This window comes from Mytilus trossulus, chromosome 1 (assembly GCF_036588685.1).
Source record: "Mytilus trossulus isolate FHL-02 chromosome 1, PNRI_Mtr1.1.1.hap1, whole genome shotgun sequence".
Lineage (NCBI taxonomy): Eukaryota > Metazoa > Mollusca > Bivalvia > Mytilida > Mytilidae > Mytilus > Mytilus trossulus.
The window spans coordinates 25,182,936-25,201,950 of record NC_086373.1 but is presented as its reverse complement, the minus strand read 5'-3'; the positions used below and the strand labels follow the sequence as shown (position 1 = coordinate 25,201,950).

General features: G+C 32.7%; 1 protein-coding gene across 2 annotated transcripts; it reads left to right on the top strand.

Moving 5' to 3' along the window:
• The first annotated feature begins 422 nt into the window (after positions 1 to 422).
• Positions 423 to 12,697, top strand: LOC134707193 (uncharacterized). Of its 2 annotated transcripts, XM_063566771.1 has the most exons (8): positions 423 to 533; positions 2,204 to 2,371; positions 5,440 to 5,655; positions 6,236 to 6,451; positions 7,090 to 7,641; positions 10,193 to 10,300; positions 11,234 to 11,524; positions 12,358 to 12,696. In XM_063566771.1, the coding sequence occupies exons 1-8, from the start codon at positions 470 to 472 to the stop codon at positions 12,546 to 12,548; spliced, it is 1,806 nt and encodes a 601-aa protein (XP_063422841.1). In that variant the 5' UTR covers positions 423 to 469; the 3' UTR covers positions 12,549 to 12,696. The 2 variants fall into 2 exon arrangements, with proteins under 2 accessions (XP_063422841.1, XP_063422850.1); XM_063566780.1 differs by lacking the exon at positions 6,236 to 6,451 and having other exon boundaries at positions 12,358 to 12,697.
• Positions 12,698 to 19,015: the final 6,318 nt, after the last annotated feature.

Genomic DNA, 19,015 nt, shown 5'->3' with positions numbered 1-19,015 from the left:
GATGTTTCAAACTGCGAAATAGGTTATCTGGTGTTTGTCTGACGAAGTCTATTGTTCTTTTTTTGTTCAATAAAAAACCTAAATGCATTCTTGGTAAACATCGCAATCATTGCGATGAGGCAAATATGCGATTTAAAGTTTGGGAAAGGCGGTATTCGATGATTTCAGATGCGTGGTGGTGATACTTAAATCTTAAAATTTATGATGCGGAAGATTGCCACCTTGTTCTCCGTACCTGTCAATCTTACCTTGAAGTTTTAATTTCCTTAATCGTCTTTAGTGTTAAGGTTGAAGATTATATCGTCGAAGATGCATTTTATAGTCCATAGAGTAAAGAAAAGACAAGTTGCTAAGATAAGTCATTACGTCAAAGTTAGCCCAGTTTGTAATGCTATATATCCCATTGTATCTCCGTTGTTGTCAGATATAAAAATTGTGGTCAAACTGGAAGTAGAAAGTCAAAATTGAAATGTTAAAGTTGAATATAGGAGTAATAGTTTCGGTAACACTAGTAGCTTTCTGCCAGTGTTCTGGTAAGATAAAATATATACAAATGTAGCATATACTATTTTCTATAAGATATTTGTAACTGGAATTTTCAAATATTTACGAGGAACAAAATGTAATTGTCAAAGCAATATCAATTATTATTAAGATGTATTTCTATTTCGTTTTCTTGCATTGTTTTTCCCGATCTTTTACCCATGACAAGATGATCGCAATTTGTTTTGAACTTCTGCTTTCAAATACTTTTCTTTAAGTATATTTCATGCGCTAATGTAAAACTATATACTAGTAGTATGGTATTTAGTTAATTTTGAGAATAAAAAAAGATACAAACGGGACAGTCAAACTCACAAGTCGAAAAGTAACTCAAAAGTCTGTGGCGTGTTTCAAAATGTTATGTCGAAATTTTATGTTTCAGGATTTAAAATTTATTTTAGTAATGTCTCCCCGAGTACCATTCATGACTTCCAATTGTTATTATATATAAGAAGATGGGATATGAGTGCCAATGAGACAACTCTCTATCCAAGTCACAGTAAAATTACAGTGAACAATTTTATACAAATATATCATGCTTACAAGGGGTATTTGCCAAAAATACCGGTTGAGAGGTACAAATTTCCAGAGCCGATAGGCGAGGGAAATTTGATTACCTCGAAACCGGTATTTTTGGCAAATACCCCTTGTAAGCATGATATAATTGTTTAATTCCACCGAATGTTCCACCTCAGTGAGTTTATTATAATCAAGTATCATATTGAATTTCTACTTGAATGTATATTGTTTGTATACACTGCAGCTGTGCTATTTGCGCAGTCAAATTGCATTGACCGTATAATCATTTATTATCATATTTTTATGTATAGTCACTAGCTGACCTTTTTATGATACTATGCTGGTTCTCGGCTGACTACTACACTTAGTTCATTAGTTTGAGTGAAACATAATACAAGTGGATTCCAGTTTTATGTGACCGGTTGACAATTCATTGTCGTTGAGTTTTATTTATGACGTCATTAAAAGTACAGGTTCGCGGAATTTTTACGTCATTCTATAATGATGCTTTTTATCCTTAATATTTCATCTGGAACCGTATATTTAGAATGACCATGAATCTGTCAAATTAGAATAGAAATAATTCATTGAGTTATTTTTAGACATGGTATTCCCCTTCTGCCATGGTATTTGCTAGGGTATTCCCCATCTGCCATGGTATTTGCTAGGCACATGGAATTCCCTAATGACAAATACCCCGACAGAGAAAATAAAATCTCAATTCATAGAAATTGGTAAAAAATACCATGGTTCTCATCCAATCAAAATACAGCATTATTACATTATTACAAGTCACAGTAAAATTACAGTGAACAATTTTAGGTCAATGTACGGCATCCGACACATATCTTGGCTCACGTCGTATTAAACAAAATTAACTTTTAAGTAAGTAAAATGTCAAGTACAATTCACACAGAATTTATTATCCAAAAGTGTTTAAACATTGAATTTTACTAGTCATCTTAATCAAATATCTACTTAATTATGCATGTATGGTCACGTGAAAAGCAATTTGACGAATGTACATGGAACAATTTGAATAAGTGTTTTCTGACTTTTCACTAATTCTGTACTTCTCAATCATATAATTGTATTTGTTAATACAATATTATAGTACTAGTATATAAATATATATTCACAGCTAATGAGTACGTGCCTGCACCTGTAAAAGTTGCATCAAACCCTTTCGTCAAAAAATTTGTTGGCATCTTGAAGAAAGAAGATCTACACAAGAACCAAATTTCTGCAACAGCACATCATGATGTATCGAATCTAGGAGTTAAACATGTCGGAAGCGTTCCAAGTCATGGTATGTTTATGAAAATTCATCTTACTTGCTTTCAAGACTATGCAATTTTTAGTTACACTAACACAAACAAATAGAGAGATATTTTTTTTAAATGATTTGAATACAATCGTACAATATAAGAATACACACTTGCACTAGAGGCTCTAAAGAGCCTGTGTCGCTCACCTTGGCATATGTGAATTAAACAAAGGAAGCAGACAGTTCATGACAAAATTGTGTTTAGGTGATTGTGATGTGTTTGTACATCTTCCTTTACTGAACATTCTTGCTGTTCAAAATTATCTCTATCTATAATGAACGTGTCCGTGTAGTTTCAGTGGAAAATGTTAGTAAAAATTTACAAATCTTATGAACATTGTTAAAAATTGATTATAAAGGACAATAACACTTAGGGGGTCAATTGACCATTTTGGTCATTTTGACTTATTTTTTTCAAGATAATAACCCAAAACAGTAAAATTTCCTTAGAATTACCAATTTAGGGGCAGCAACCCAACAATGGGTTGTCTGATTCATCTGAAAATTTCAGGGCAGATAGATCTTGACTTGATTAACAATTTTACCCCTGTCAGATTTGCTCTAAATGCTTTGGTTTTTGAGTTATAAGCCAAAAACTGCATTTTACCCCTATGTTCTATTTTTAGCCATGGCGGCCATCTTGGTTGGTTGGACGGGTAAAAAAACACAAATTTTAAACTAGATACATCAATGATGATTGTGGCATAGTTTGGTTAAATTTGGCCCAGTAGTTTCAGAGAAGAAGATTTTTGTAAAAGTTAACGCCGGACGACGGACGACGGACGACGGACGCAAAGTGATGAGAAAAGCTCACTTGGCCCTTCGGGCCCGGTGAGCTTAAAAAAAAAGGAGAAAACATAAAGATTGAGGCTCATGATTCTGGATATGTAATCGGAGGACGGTATAAAAAGTTGTACATCGCTTGCCGGCATATAAATGACATATTTTAACAACAACGTACGGAAAACAGTAAAATACTTTGAATGGTATGAACGCAAAGATTTTTATTTAAAAAAATGCATAATCAAGGTCGTATTATATACGTACTCAAACACTATATATGCAATCGCCAATGGCACTCAGCAGGGTTAAAGAACATCAGTTGTTCGACCTGTTAGTCAAATGCGTTTTGTTTAAATATACTTTTTCACTTTTTTGGTCTTTTGGAAAATGTTGTTTGTGCTGTTTTTAGACCCTTCTACAACGAAATTTGTTTGACATGCACACGTATAAAAATTGGGTTTTTTATCCAACGCAATCATAGGTTTGAACGTATTTTTCAATTTAGACTCGTTTATACTTTTTGTTTGGGCATGTATCCTATTTTCCCTCCGGTTCATAAGATCCGTTCATTCCATATTGACTCTTAAATTCAAGAGTCAATCTTAAATTAAGAGTAAATTATATGGCCTTCCCAATACAGTTTCGATCCCTAACATCACTGAAGAGACATACATTGTCGAAATCTAGATCTGGTGTACTAAAGAAATATTGACTCCGAATGTTTGTGGCACAACATCGTGGCCACAAGTTAACATTTTTTTTTTTCTGTGACGTATCAAATTTATATTATTAAGATCCATTTTGTTACATCTTGTGATCAATTTTGTTTGGCAGTCGCCAATGGCAGTCAGCAGGGTTAAAGAACATCAGTTGTTCGACCTGTTATCAAATGCGTTTTGTTAAAATATACTTTTTCACTTTTTTGGTGTTTTGGAAAATGTTGTTTGTGCTGTTTTTAGACCCTTCTACAACGAAATTTGTTTGACATGCACACGTATAAAAATTGCGATTTTTATACAACGCAATCATAGGTTTGAACGTAGTTTACAATTTAGACTCGTGTATATATATATATAAGTACGTCTGAGTCAGTGACAACTCTACAACATATGTATCCATCGGATCGCCATCAATGATGGTGATACATGGCTATGTACATAATGTATATACAACTCGTCTAAACATCAACCCAACAATGTTAGATCTGTAAATTTGCTTTCGCAAATTTTTGGTTCTTCCCTCGCCGGGATTCGAACCCATGCTATATAAATATATATAAATACTATGTGTGCTAAGGGTATCTATTGTCGTATGTTGACCATAAAACACATTTATTTTAAAAACCAGTTGTTGGCATGGCACGGTTTATGTTTTTCTTATATATTTTATGATGGTATAATATTAAACCCCTAACGGGAGGGATTGTGTCTGCTATTCATATCAGTTTAATTGAGCTCTGAAGCTGGCATGCCATTAACAGCTACATTGTAGTAGTTATTTATGTATTATTGTCATTTTGTTTATTTTCGTTTGTTAACTCTTCTGACATCGGACTCGGACTTCTCTTGAGCGGAGTTTTACTGTGTGTATTGTGATGCGTTTATTCTTCTACATTGACTAGACGTATAAGGAAAGGGTTGAGATTTTTAAAAAAAATGTTTAACCCCGCCGCATTTTTGCGCCTGTCCCAAGTCAGGAGTCTCTGGCCTTTGTTAGTCTTGTACGATTTTTATTTTAGTTTCTTGTGTGCAATTCGGAGATAAGTATGACGTCCATTATCACTGAACTAGTATAGATATTCGTTAAGGGTGTAGCTAAAGGACGCCTCCAGGTGCGGATGTTTCTCGCTGCATTAAAGACTCATTTGTGGCCTACTGCTGTTATCTGTTCTATGGTTGGGTTGTTGTGTCTTCGACACATTCCCCTTTTCCATTCTCAATTTTTCTCTATATCATATATGAATGATTCATTACGACAAGTACTTACTGAACTTTTAAATTGCACTCGATTGTGATTGTGTAATATTGATGTTAATATGAAATACACTTGTTTACATGAATTAATAAGATCATGTTTGTTATATAAATTTATGATTCGTTGGACAAATCAAATGAATTTTGAGATTTTAAACAAAACTTTATCTTTTCTCAATGTAAAACATTGACTACATTCACACTTATGTGCTTACCTGTACGACAATGCATGTTATTTGAATAACGAGAGTAAATTCAAACGAAGCTTACGGGGTATTTTTATACTCTTTTCAGACACGACGGGTTTTGTTGATCCATTTTATGGAAAATCTGGTCATGATGCGCCAGTAAAAGTTGATACATCTGGTTCCTCACATACTGATCTTTCTGTCTCTTCAAGTGGACATGGTACCGGGAACAACTTACTCCCAGGGGTATCTTATGTAACAGATACAGGATCTTCTGCTGACACGAAGAAAACCAATGTCCACGGCTCATATGCCAGAACAGGTGAGCCTCATATCAATATTTTATTTAATGTAAAACAAAATCTGTTGATACTAGTATCTGCTAAACAATATCTGAATAAGAAATCAAGAATTACACCTGACAATGTTGAACGAAAATCCATCGTGAAGGCAAAAAGACAAATTCTGCATGAATTCAAAGGCACTTGTTTCTGCAAATGTGCGGTTTACCATCAAACCCGTTGAAAAATTCGTACAGGTGTGGATAGTACACCAGACCACACATTAACAGAAACAAGTGCTCATGGATGAATTAATACTATATCTTCTTCACGGTAAGTTTCCTACTCTTAGTTTATCCGAAAAATTAAAACCATTTAATAAAAGCGTTATGAACCGGCAGTTTATGTATAATACATAGGCTCTGTTATAGATTCGTGGTCGGCTGTATTTAGACCTGAGACTTGAACACTGTATTTAGATGAAGTTGGTTAATAGAAGCATTTATATACTATGGACTTTTTCATATAAGCCCTGTATCATGCCTTTGGTATTACTATTTGTTGAACTCGAGTAAATTCAAAAGAAACTTACGATTTTTTTTTTATATATACTCTTTTCAGACACGACGGGTTTTGTCGATCCATTTTACGGGAAATCTAATCATGATGCGCCAGTAAAAGTTGATACATCTGGTTCCTCACATGCTGATCTTTCGGTCTCTTCAAGTGGACATAGTACCGGGAACAACCTTCTCCCAGGGGTATCTTATGTAACAGATGTAGGATCTTCTGCTGACACGAAGAAAACCAATGTACACGGGTCATATGCCAGAACAGGTGGGGCCAATATAAATATCTTAGGGGCCTCGGTGGTCGAGTGATCTAAGTAGTACTCCTGTTATCACTACCCAGTTAATACTGAGTTCGAACCCGGCTTGTGTGGGTGCACTCGACTCAAATCGGATTGTCTGATTTCCTATCGAAGGTCGGTGTTTTTCTCCGGGCACTCCGGCTTCCTCCACCAATAAAAATTGGCAGCCACGAAATAGCCCAAAAGAGGTGTTAAAAAGTGGCGTTAAAGCACCAAAAATTTAATAAAAATCAAATCAAATATAAATATTTTATTGATTATTAAAAAAAAATCTAAGTTCTTTAGTTTTTTAGTCATGAATGACAAAAGAGATAATATGTATTGGGCTTATTAAAGTATGTAATCTTTTTGGTTAATCCAATATGTGAGGTGTTCAACTGAATAAAACAAGTGACGAACACCATTCGTTTGAACAGTTCATTTAAACTTGATTAGTGTGTACTTTTTTCTAGTGATTACTCTTTTATTTGAATTGTTCATTTTGTAAAATAATTTGTTTTGTCATTTTTAAAACAAACATTATTAAGTTATCGTGAAATTTGATTTTTTTTACCCATCTTTTTTCTTCTAATTGCATTACATTTCTTCCTTTTGTCTTTTCCAGGCAGTGATGACTTCGTCGACCCATTTTACAGCAATTCAGATAATAAAGTACCCACACACGTTGAGCCTTATCAGCCAACCAATGTCGCCGCAACGTCAGGTAACAGCCAGCATAAACTACTTCACGGTGTATCATATGTAACAGACGACAGCTATAACGATAACTGGGGCAATGATGTGCCCGTGGGAACTCCAAGCAACGAATACGTAGATAATGCAGGGAATGATTTTGTTGATCCATTTTATGCTAGAAATGGAAACTCTCATATGCCAAGACAATATGGAGGAAATGGCGGCTCGGCACCATCTGGTACCCCGTACAAATCTGACTTCGCTCAATATGCAAATCACAACTCTGATCAATTTGTGGACCCGTTCTATGCCAAAAAAGGCAACAACCCAACAAACTACAATTACAATGCTGACAACTCTCATCCATCAATAGGTTCTTCCTCATGGTCAGACGTCTTTAATAAGAAAGGCTTAGTGTTTGTTGAGTGGCCATTGAAATCACAAAAGTCGACAGAACCAAATGTTGTTTGTATGGACAAAAGTAAGTTACTAGACAGTAGTTTTATAAATGTGCTCAAATCTAAATGTTTTACCTGCTACTAAAAGCATGTAACTCTTCGCCTATACCTAACAAAATAAAAATTAGGAGATGTAGCATGATTGTCAACTAGAAAATTAAATGTGTCCATCATAGTTGATTTAAAGACAAATCCTTCTATTCAGATCTACCAATAATATCTGCTTTATATTTATTTTTTCTTTAGGCTTGGTAAAAGATTTAAAACAAGCAAATAAAAAAATGGGGTCACCAACCTCGTTTTCGAATTAAAACGCCATCTTTTGCATTGAATATTTAAATCAGGACTTCTAGTCAATAGCAGTGTAATATTTTTTCAAAAGTCCGTATCCAATAAAAACTTTTCTGTTCTGTTAACATATATATATAGTTGTTAATACAAAATATTTTAACAATATTAACATATTCTGAGTGGAAAATAATAACGATAAGTTGCTATTATAGTTCTCCCGCCTTTTTTATTGTAAAATACCTATAAAATAATTTAGTTTTAAAAAAAAATTGACAACAATTTCTCCAAAAAAAATTACAAAATAAGGAAATAAAAAGATGGGGTAACCGTAATTGAAAAAGAGAAATTTCTAAAAAGGGGTTAACAATTTGAATTGGCGGGAACATATTACGCCAATTCTAGAATCAACGTCAAAAGACATTCGGTCGGTTTAGGAGATATTCTTACAAATTAGGGACAACCCAGTTCTCGTTATTTGCTGTTTTGTGGTTTGTTTGTTTTAAACTACAATAAATGCACATTATTCTGCACATGTTGGTACTTAGGTTTTAGTCAGTATCACAGACACGAAATGTAAATGCGGTGGTTGGAAAACAATGCGTTATAAAAATGTACACACGAATGCTTCTATGAACATTTAATTTCAGGTTATTCATAATGCTTATGAGTTGAACGTAAATTCTTCTTAAAATAGTGAAGACTTTTTTTTATATAATGTCATTGTTCAATCACAATAAATCTGAAAGACAAAACAGAATTTTACTTTCGATATTATGCATGAATTTTTATTTCGTTGAAGAATGTTGTTTCTTTTTATTTTGACGATAATGACTTAAAATCATTAGAATTATAAAACTCCGTTTCTACTTACAATAAAGATCAATCGTTTCTGAGATCATCAATCTTTAGTATTGCAAAAATGAGAAAGATCGATTTTCAATCGGACTTAAACATTCCATCCCAGAAGTAGTTTTAAAAGATCGATCTTTCTTCAAGTGAAAACGCTTAGATACATCGCGATCGACTTTTCAATCGATCAATGAATCGATATAACATTTAAAGTGTTGTATGTAGATATGAAAATAAATCTGCGCATGGTCAGTTTAAAAATATTCTTATAAAAAGCTGATTTCAGTGTTTATTCTCAAATGATTTGATAGAACGTGGAGATAATAAAAAAACAAATTAATGTTTTTGACGTTTTTGCGTCATTCGTCTGAAAAGATTAACATAAAAAGGAGATGTGGTATGATTGCATATAACACAATTCTCCACAAGTGACCAATTGACACATGCAATTATTATTTATATGTCACCATACGGCTTACGACAATGAGCAAATCCCATACCGCATCTACAGCTATAAAAGGTCCCGAAATGACAAATGTAAAACAGTTCAAACGAGAAAATAGCAAGAAAAAAGGAATGAAAAAACAAATATGCAACTCTTGTACAATCATACGGCCTTTTCAACTATGTGAAAAACCCGTACTTTATAGTCTGATAAAAAAGGACCCGACATAAAAAATATGAAACAATTAAATTGATAAAACTAATGGGCTAAGTAATACAAATACAATTAACAAAAACGCAAGTAAAAAAACTAGTGACCATCACTGAACTACTGGCTTCTGACTTTGGACATAAGGAATTTGGCGTGGTTAAACATGTGAGTTGGCGCTCAATTCTTCTCTTAACCTGGGACAGTTGTGTAACAGCACAACATAAGAACAAACTATTAAAAAAAAAACGAAAAAAGCCGAAGTCATCAGATCGATAGAAAGACAAACCTTAAAACAAAAACACAGACACAGACAGGACGTGACAGTGTATATATATATATATATCCCTCATCCATAACAACAAAAATAGCACAACCACTAATACAGACCTGTTAGTTCTCGCAGTTACTGACAGCTAGCTCAAAGTCAATAACAAATAATTCAAGCAAATCATGTATCGAAAGGTTTTTATCTGTTGTTTTATTAAATTCATATCTTCCTTCTCTCGATACGGATTTTGACATGGAATAATTGTATGTTGTTATGCTAGGTATTTTTTTTATATGTGGTGAGTCGTGAAATTGAAATATAATCTGTTATGTTCATACATGTAAACAACACACTTGTGTTATATCAAGGATTTGTATAGTTAGTCTAACTATATAAATCCTTGGTTATATATAAAATATCAAATGAAAAAAAGACATATTATGTTCACATCAGCTATAAAATATAATGGCAAAGAATTGTTATTTATATGATTCTTCTATTTTTTTGACAGGAAATTCTGTTCCCTCAGTTTACATTAAAATCGAAGGACTTGACGATCCATTATGTATGCATTTGAAAGTTCCCAATCACAAACAAAAGACTCTGATCAAACATGGCGGTAGGTATATGTAAACTATATCATTATCACAGAAATTTGTATTCCTAATATCTACGTGAAAATATGTCCTGCTTATAACACGTAGTGTAACAACTTTGAATATAATCAAAACTAAATCTTTGGAAAGATGAAATATAAAAAAAGAAGATGTGGGATGATTGCCAATGAGACAACTCTCCACAAGAGACCAACATGAGTAAATTATATAACGAGTAATTTAATATAAATTGAGTTCTCATGCTGAAAAGTAAAATCACAAAAATACTGAACTCCGAGGGAAATTCAATCGGAAAGTCCCTAACCACATGGCAAACTTAAATGACAAAACACATCAAAAACGAATGGACAACAACTGTCATATTCCTGACTTGGACAGGCATTTTCAAATGTAGAATATGGTGGATTGAACCTGGTTAATCAGTAGTCTTTTAGCTGTCCACGAGGCATAATATACACTTATATTTGAGGAATAGTCATTTAACCTTATCGTATATCCCTACAAAAGGGACAGTGAAGATGTATAATATTAATTTATGTAAAAAAACTAAAAATACAAAATGACTAATTATACAACGAAAGAAAATATATTAGGAATTTTCAGTCATTTCAAAAAGAGCAGTCATGATTATTTTGTCAGCTTATATTAGATTATGTGATTTATTTCACAACGGACAATGCTACGTTGTAATAACTTATCATCTAATTTCACTGTATTTGACACATCTTCGGTTGTCTCTTAGTGTGCACGATATTTCGTCTAAAGTATTTGTCGTTAATATATTTTGGTGTTCAATCAAAACCGTTGTTATTGCCATTCTGTTTTTATTTCTTATTTCGCTCCATTTCAGTATTTCCATGCTTTTCTTGATCTTTGCACTTCTTCATTATAGGATAAAATTATTATTGATATCTATATCTATTATTTTTACGCAGATGAAACATTGGGAGTAAAGACAAGCTTATGCGAAAGTACTGTTCAAAAAGAGGTCTATAGTGCCGACTATATCAATGCCGCATATATTCCTGACCACCAAGTTACCATGTATCCGGACATGATTTTAGAGGATCTTACTTTTCGACAATGGAACGACGGAGAAATTGCTGACTTACCTTTCCCTTCTAAGCAAATGAAGATTAAAGCATGCCGATCTGATGGGTCGCTTCGTGGATTACAATTCTATATTGATGCTTCAACTCCTAACACGGATTACAGCGGTATTTTAGGTATGCGTATATCGTACAAGTTTATGAGTTTATTTATTTACATTGTATATAAAAAAAAAAGTAAGAAGATGTGGTATTATTGCCAATGAGATAACTGTCCACAAGAGACCAAAATGACACAGACATTAACAACTATTATAGGTCACCGTACATTGTGAATATTTATAAAGTATATTTGAAAGCACATGTTCCAGTGCGTTTAAATGTATGATGGAAAGGGACATTGCACTATTTAAAGTTTGTGTGTTCGTAAAAGAAATTCAAACACATTTAAAGCCTTTAAATAGGGATTTAACCACTTTAGTTTTTAACAAATTCAAAATTTTACAACGGAGAATTTAAGAAAGGTATGTCATGAATAATTTCATTGCCGAATTCGAAGTACTGACTTCTGGTGGTATCGACCTACATGTAGTGAAATATGAGTACAATGTTGGGTTTACGTCAATAAGATAGCTACTTAAAATAATCAAAAGACATGTAGGGAACAGCATACAGTCCTCATCAATAGAGAGTGCGTGTATACTATGTCATCCAATATATATAACAAAAGAGATAAACAAAATCTGCCTAAAACAAAAATGTTCTTCTTGGCCTTGTATTGAAAAGTCTGAAATTAATTAATTACTCGTTTACATGCATGTTTCTATTTAGATTTTCCAAATATTACAGTATCACTTTCAGTTCTCTAGCACTAAATCTGCATGAAATACTTCAATATTGAAAACAGGCTATTAAGGCTATGTGCTAATACATTTAGCTGCAGGAAAAACTGTTACAGAGGAAATACGCATGACTATTGTTATAAACTTATTTTTCAAAATACATTACAGGGCCTTTGGCAAACATGAAACTTCACAAATTCGACACGAGCAAGGAAGGAGAAGGAAAAACAGTAGCTAATATAGTGGTAAAGAATGCCAATAAGAAATATGAATTCAAGTCAGTGTTAAGATATGGAGTAAGCAGATTGTCCCAGCAGTGTTGGGAGACTACGGACACTAGCTTTCTAAATTTTGATTAGAGAGAGAACAATATCATCAAAACTTAAAAAAGAAAACACTTTTTGGAGAGAAAAAAAATAACATTTCCTTGAGATAGTATATATACTTAAGCTTGGGACTCGGTGACATAAAAATGGATTTTGTAAATATTTGTTTTGGATTTGATATTTTTGTAAATAAAAATTTCTTTACCTTATACTTTACGTGTGGAAAAAACATAAATGGATACGGATATGAACGCCATATGTATACACATATGATTTTACACGTCACATATCAACACAAAAATATGTTTTCTGGACAATGTACTTATGATATTGACCACTGATTGTTCTCGTATGTGCTCATTTACGCATTTTAAAGATAGGTATCACGTCAATACACACGACTCATTACGTCCAGTGGCAAATATTACAGTTACTGGTAACTATACTTTCCCAAATAATAAAACATAAAGTTAAGTTTACGAAGATTGCTTTACAAATCATGACAAAGAAGAGAAAAAAACCTGCAATAACCAGCAATCAACAACATGCTAGACTACACATACGTTTTATAAAATACCATTCATGTGTCCGCGCCCGGCATTTGTAGGCAAACAGTAAACGTGCAACTCTTTATTTCAATTCGATCGAGCTATAGTACGAAAATAAAATTTGAAAAAAACACTTAACCCTGTTTGAAAACGGGAAAGGTGGACCTCAGTTGCTACGGTCAACAGTTACTATACCACTAAATAATGACAGAAAAAAATAAAATCACTATTATACCAATATCCGCGGAAATTTCAAATCGGAAAGTCCCTAATCAAATTGCAAAATAAAAAGTTAAATACTATACTACATCAAACGAATATTGAACAATTGTCATATTCCTAACTTGGTGCAGTCACTTTCTTATGTAGAATGCAGGTTAAAACGGGTTTTATATCTAGCTTAACCATTCACCTGTATGACAGTCGCATACAATTCCATTATATTGACAAAAACCTAACACAACAGTTAAACAAGTCAAACATTTGGCTTCAGCACCGGTAATAAGTAATAAAGTAGCGGGCTGAGAAATGTCTCGTGTCTTTTCCTAATACATTGTGTTTAGAGCAACATGACCGCTTAATATCATGTTCCATAATGAGACCCATTTCTCTTGTGCCGAAGGCTGTGATGTTCAGTATATAAAATCATGGGGTTCTTGGTTGTGCTGCAAATCAGTATAATTGCGAAATTCGAGTAAAATTACTATCAATTTCACTGACAAGTTGATTAATTTACTATTATAAGACATAAGGAATCGTCATCAAAATAAACGTTTATTGCGCTGACATATAATGACATATTATGGGAAGATAGGTAGATAAACTCACCATAGATACCAGGATTAAAATTCTATATGTACACCAGACGCGCATTTCGTCTACAAAAGACTTGAATCAGTGACGCTCGAATCAAAAAAATGTAAAAAAAAAAAAATAAAGTACAAAGTTGAAGAGCATCGAGGACCAAACATTCCAAAGTTTTGTCAAATACAGCTATCAATGTAATCTATTCCCGAGGAAGACTACATGTACATCTACATGTACATATTTAGTGACACAGATTCCTTGCAAAAATGTTCATGACCGATGTTGTTACATCATAAATGAAAATGAAGGCTAGAAACTAGTACTATATATATTTCATAAGTAAAAGAAACATAATTTTTATCGTTTCATTTTAATACTGAAATTTTCAACATCATGCATGCAAAAAAGAAACTTTCATATGTGTTGCAATATTATTGCCAAAACGAATGCCAAAACCAATATAAAGATAAAAACAAAATCGCAAGCTAAAAAAATAAACAAAAGGTTAATAATGTAACAATGATAAAAATGTCATTCCAATCTCTATAGATGCAACATGACAAAACTTAAACCCTTTTTATTGCAAACTTAATCCCCTTTGATTACAAACTTATCCCTTCAATATTCCCCACATCGTTGCCAATAAAACATAATTATATACAATCAATCTTTAATTTTACATCATTCTATTGTTAACGTAACAAGTACAATCATATTTGAGCATCTAAAACATGATTTTTTTAAAAGTTAATTATGTCATAAAGTAGCATATTTAGATATTTATTATATTTTCATCATACATTAGCTTAGATTAACTTAGTGAAAAATAGCTTGAGTGCGAAAATTCTTAAACAAATAATCGTAGAATCAAAACTTATCGTTTGTCCTTAAAAAAAAGTCTGTTAATATAAGATGCGGGAAGAACTATTGCCCCTGTCAAACAGAGCCTCATTATATAATAGAAGTTTAGCAGCCTAGACTTTATGGTTGATCGACATTGCACAATCAAAATATTAGATATTAATTCAATTTGTTTGTGTTTTTATATATATTTAATATTAACGGCTGAACGTTGCAAGCAATGAACAATTCTAGATCATTTTATTGTATTTCATTGTGTAACTTATTGTCAAAGGCACACCAAAGAAAGTTATAATACAGGCATATCATTTATATATAATACTTATATATAATATGTATATATAATTTTTGTCTAGCGTGTTGGATACAATGCAGTCGATTTGGTATCACGATATCTCAGTAGGATGAGTTCGAATGTAGGCGAGGGAAGAACAAAAAGTTTCCGAAAGCAGATCTAACATTGTTGGGTTTACGTTGAGACGAATAATATATATAATATAATTGAGTTTATAGAATATACAAATTCACAAAAAATAGCTACATGTATGTTGGGACGTGAGAAAAACATATTTTTCTCAATGAATAAAGAACTTAATATTCTTATACTCTTCTGTCTTTTATTTCACCCGGGTACCGATGTCATTGCTTTGATTAAGCACAAAGAAAAAGAGCGTATTCAACCAATCAAATATACGTTTTAAAACAATTCAAGATCATATGATTTTACCAGAAAATCCCGTCACACATTGAAATGTTGACACTCAACAACTATAAATTGTTTGAAAAAAAAACATTAAATGATAATTTAGTGTCATAATACAGATATTTTAAGAGTTCTCTTTCATCATATAAAAGTCTGAAATATAAACAAACATAACGCGGCAAGAAACCACTATTACATTCAGTGATAAGAAGCATTAAAATAACTAATAGTGAAAGAAACGTTGTCGATAATAATAAACAAGAAAAACGTTAATCTAATTCGAAGGCCATCCTATTCGTTGTATTTGAATATTACATATTAAGATTTCACAAAACATATGGAACTTCTGTATTGTCTACGCATGAACCTTATGTGCAATTTCGATATTGAAATGGTACAACCTGTTTTCATCTGACATCACCGTTGCTTACTTCAATTAGCTTATCGTTGTTAAATGCATATATGATTTCTTGCTTTACTGTGCTGACAATTCATGATATATCATAATGTTTCCTCAAGTAAAAAAAAGCAGTTGATTTAGAGATACAAATTTGGACGAGATGAAGTTAAACATAAATTACATTTTCATTCCCTTGATATTCATATGGACATTATTGCTCTGTTGTGTAACTGAGGAAACTGACCAGGTAAATCATACTATTTATCTTAATGAATTGTTTGTTTCATTTTGCAGATACATGTACTATCCTTCATTGTTTGCAAATCTTTCCCGTAGGGCTGTGTGTTCCCTAATATATGCATTTTCATTTTAAAAAGAAAATATTTAAAAACACTGCATGTTTTTCCTCATTTCCGTTCTGTACTACCTCTTTTATATGATCTACATAATGTAAGCGTTGTTGTTCACTATAGAGATTCCGTATATAGTCAGATTATCGTAATTTCCTTTGGTACTAACTGTGCACCACTTATGGCGGAACTTTTCTACATTGTAATGTATAACAATTTATTATTGAAATCAGCAAAGATCCCGCGAAACAAAATGATAACACTTTCAGATATTTATTTGATATATTGGCCCTCAATAATGACGATTCAGTATGTACACTAAAGAGATTTATCCTGCCGAACTGATATTAAATAAAGCTAATACTAACAATGAACACTGCTTTTTCCAGGAGCTATATGTCTATTTAACGGAAAGCTTTATACCAAAATTTATGATAAGAGATATGATTTTTCATTTCCTATTGTTACTTATCCATTTTTAGACGGTGACGTTTCCTTGTCACCATCTTATTGTGTTTATATATCCCAACTTGTACGATTTGCTCGTGTATGTAACAACGCATTTTATTTCAACGAAAGAAATCTTTGTATAACACCAGGGTTTTCGATATCACAAGCTAGTCAAAACATTTCCTAAATCTTATCATCGGTACGAGAACATCATTCATGAATATAAATAAACGTGCAGACATCTTGTACGTTCAGGTACATGTATTTTACATCCAATATTTTATGGTAATATTCTTTGCAAAACACAAAAATATCGGCATTCATTTGAAAAGCTAACCGAACCATTAACCGGACTTATTCGGAAAGGATATAGTTACGATTATGTTGTTAAGTCATTAAGAATTGCATATTTTGGTAATAATTTTGATTTATGTATAGGGTCTTTGCATAAGAAATAACACATTTATTCTAAAACCAGTTGTTCTTCTCATATATTTTTAAATGGTATGTACGGGAGGGATTGTACATGATTTTCATATGATGAAGACATAATCTTTCGTTCAGTTTATTGAGGTCTGAAACTGGCATGTCAGTAACTGCTAGTAGTCCTTTGTTCATTTATGTATAAATAAAGGCAAAATAAGTATACCTCTGTTTCAAATTCATAAATCGATTGAATGAAAACAAATCCGAATACCCACTCAATTTGAGTGAAACACATCAAATATAAAGCGAAAAACAACGAAACAACAGAAATACTAATGTGCAACATAAAAACAAACGACAGTTCAATACACACAGAAACGAACTATAAGGTAACAATTGACATTATCCTGACTTAGTATAGAACATTTATCAAAAGTAGTGGATTGAACTTGGTTTTGTGGCTATGCAAACCTCCCACTCTTATGCCAATGTTAATTATAACAATAGAAAAACAACATTATATGACAGGACTACAATACAACTAAATGGAAGAACATTCAGTACAGAGAAAAACACAAATAAACAATCTGTAATACTAAAATTACGAAGTCCAATTTTTCAGCCGTCTTCACGTAAAAACGACGAATCAAAGAATTCAACTTTATATATCACTAATATAGTACATACATGTAGGTGTAGATTGAAAATTACATCACTCCAGGCCCTTTTGTTTTCCACGTAATTCATATTGCCAATAATTAAGAAGTTCCGGGTCGAGTCCGATACCGATACCAATAGTATATTCACCTGTTACCTATTACCTAATCTGTACGTTCCGCATCTGACAGGCGCACCATCAAACGATGTATTCAGGGTTAATATGCTATATACACGGGTCATAATCACAGGGTTGACACTACTAAATTGTCAAATGGCTACATTTTGTAGTATTTTAATCAGTAAGACTTTCTAAGATAACAAAATGAGGAACAGTTTTCAATTTGTTAGTGGGCATACATGACGTAAAACCAGTTGTTCTTCTCATATATTTTTAAATGGTATGTACGGGAGGGATTGTACATGATTGTCATATGATGAAGACATAATCTTTCGTTCAGTTTATTGAGGTCTGAAACTGGCATGTCAGTAACTGCTAGTAGTCCTTTCTTCATTTATGTATAAATAAAGGCAAAATAAGTATACCTCTGTTTCAAATTCATAAATCGATTGAATGAAAACAAATCCGAATACCCACTCAATTTGAGTGAAACACATCAAATATAAAGCGAAAAACAACGAAACAACAGAAATACTAATGTGCAACATAAAAACAAACGACAGTTCAATACACACAGAAACGAACTATAAGGTAACAATTGACATTATCCTGACTTAGTATAGAACATTTATCAAAAGTAGTGGATTGAACTTGGTTTTGTGGCTATGCAAACCTCCCACTCTTATGCCAATGTTAATTATAACAATAGAAAAACAACATTATATGACAGGACTACAATACAACTAAATGGAAGAAAATTCAGTACAGAGAAAAACACAAATAAACAATCTGTAATACTAAAATTACGAAGTCCAATTTTTCAGCCGTCATCACGTAAAAACGACGAATCAAAGACTTCAACTTTATATATCACTAATATAGTACATAGGTGTAGATTGAAAATTACACCACTCCAGGCCCTTTTGTTTTCCACGTAATTCATATTGCCAATAATTAAGAAGTTCCGGGTCGAGTCCGATACCGATACCAATAGTATATTCACCTGTTACCTATCACCTAATCTGTACGTTCCGCATCTGACAGGCGCACCATCAAACGATGTATTCAGGGTTAATATGCTATATACACGGGTCATAATCACAGGGTTGACACTACTAAATTGTCAAATAGCTACATTTTGTAGTATTTTAATCAGTAAGACTTTCTAAGATAACAA

What these genes read in the sequence shown, in the direction of transcription:
- LOC134707193 (XM_063566771.1), top strand. Translation starts at nt 470, where the DNA reads ATGTTAAAGTTGAATATAGGAGTAATAGTTTCGGTAACACTAGTAGCT. An exon ending in CGGGTCATATGCCAGAACAG is followed by an intron (nt 6,452 to 7,089) that starts GTGGGGCCAATA and finishes TGTCTTTTCCAG; the next exon opens with GCAGTGATGACTTCGTCGAC. An exon ending in GACTCTGATCAAACATGGCG is followed by an intron (nt 10,301 to 11,233) that starts GTAGGTATATGT and finishes ATTTTTACGCAG; the next exon opens with ATGAAACATTGGGAGTAAAG.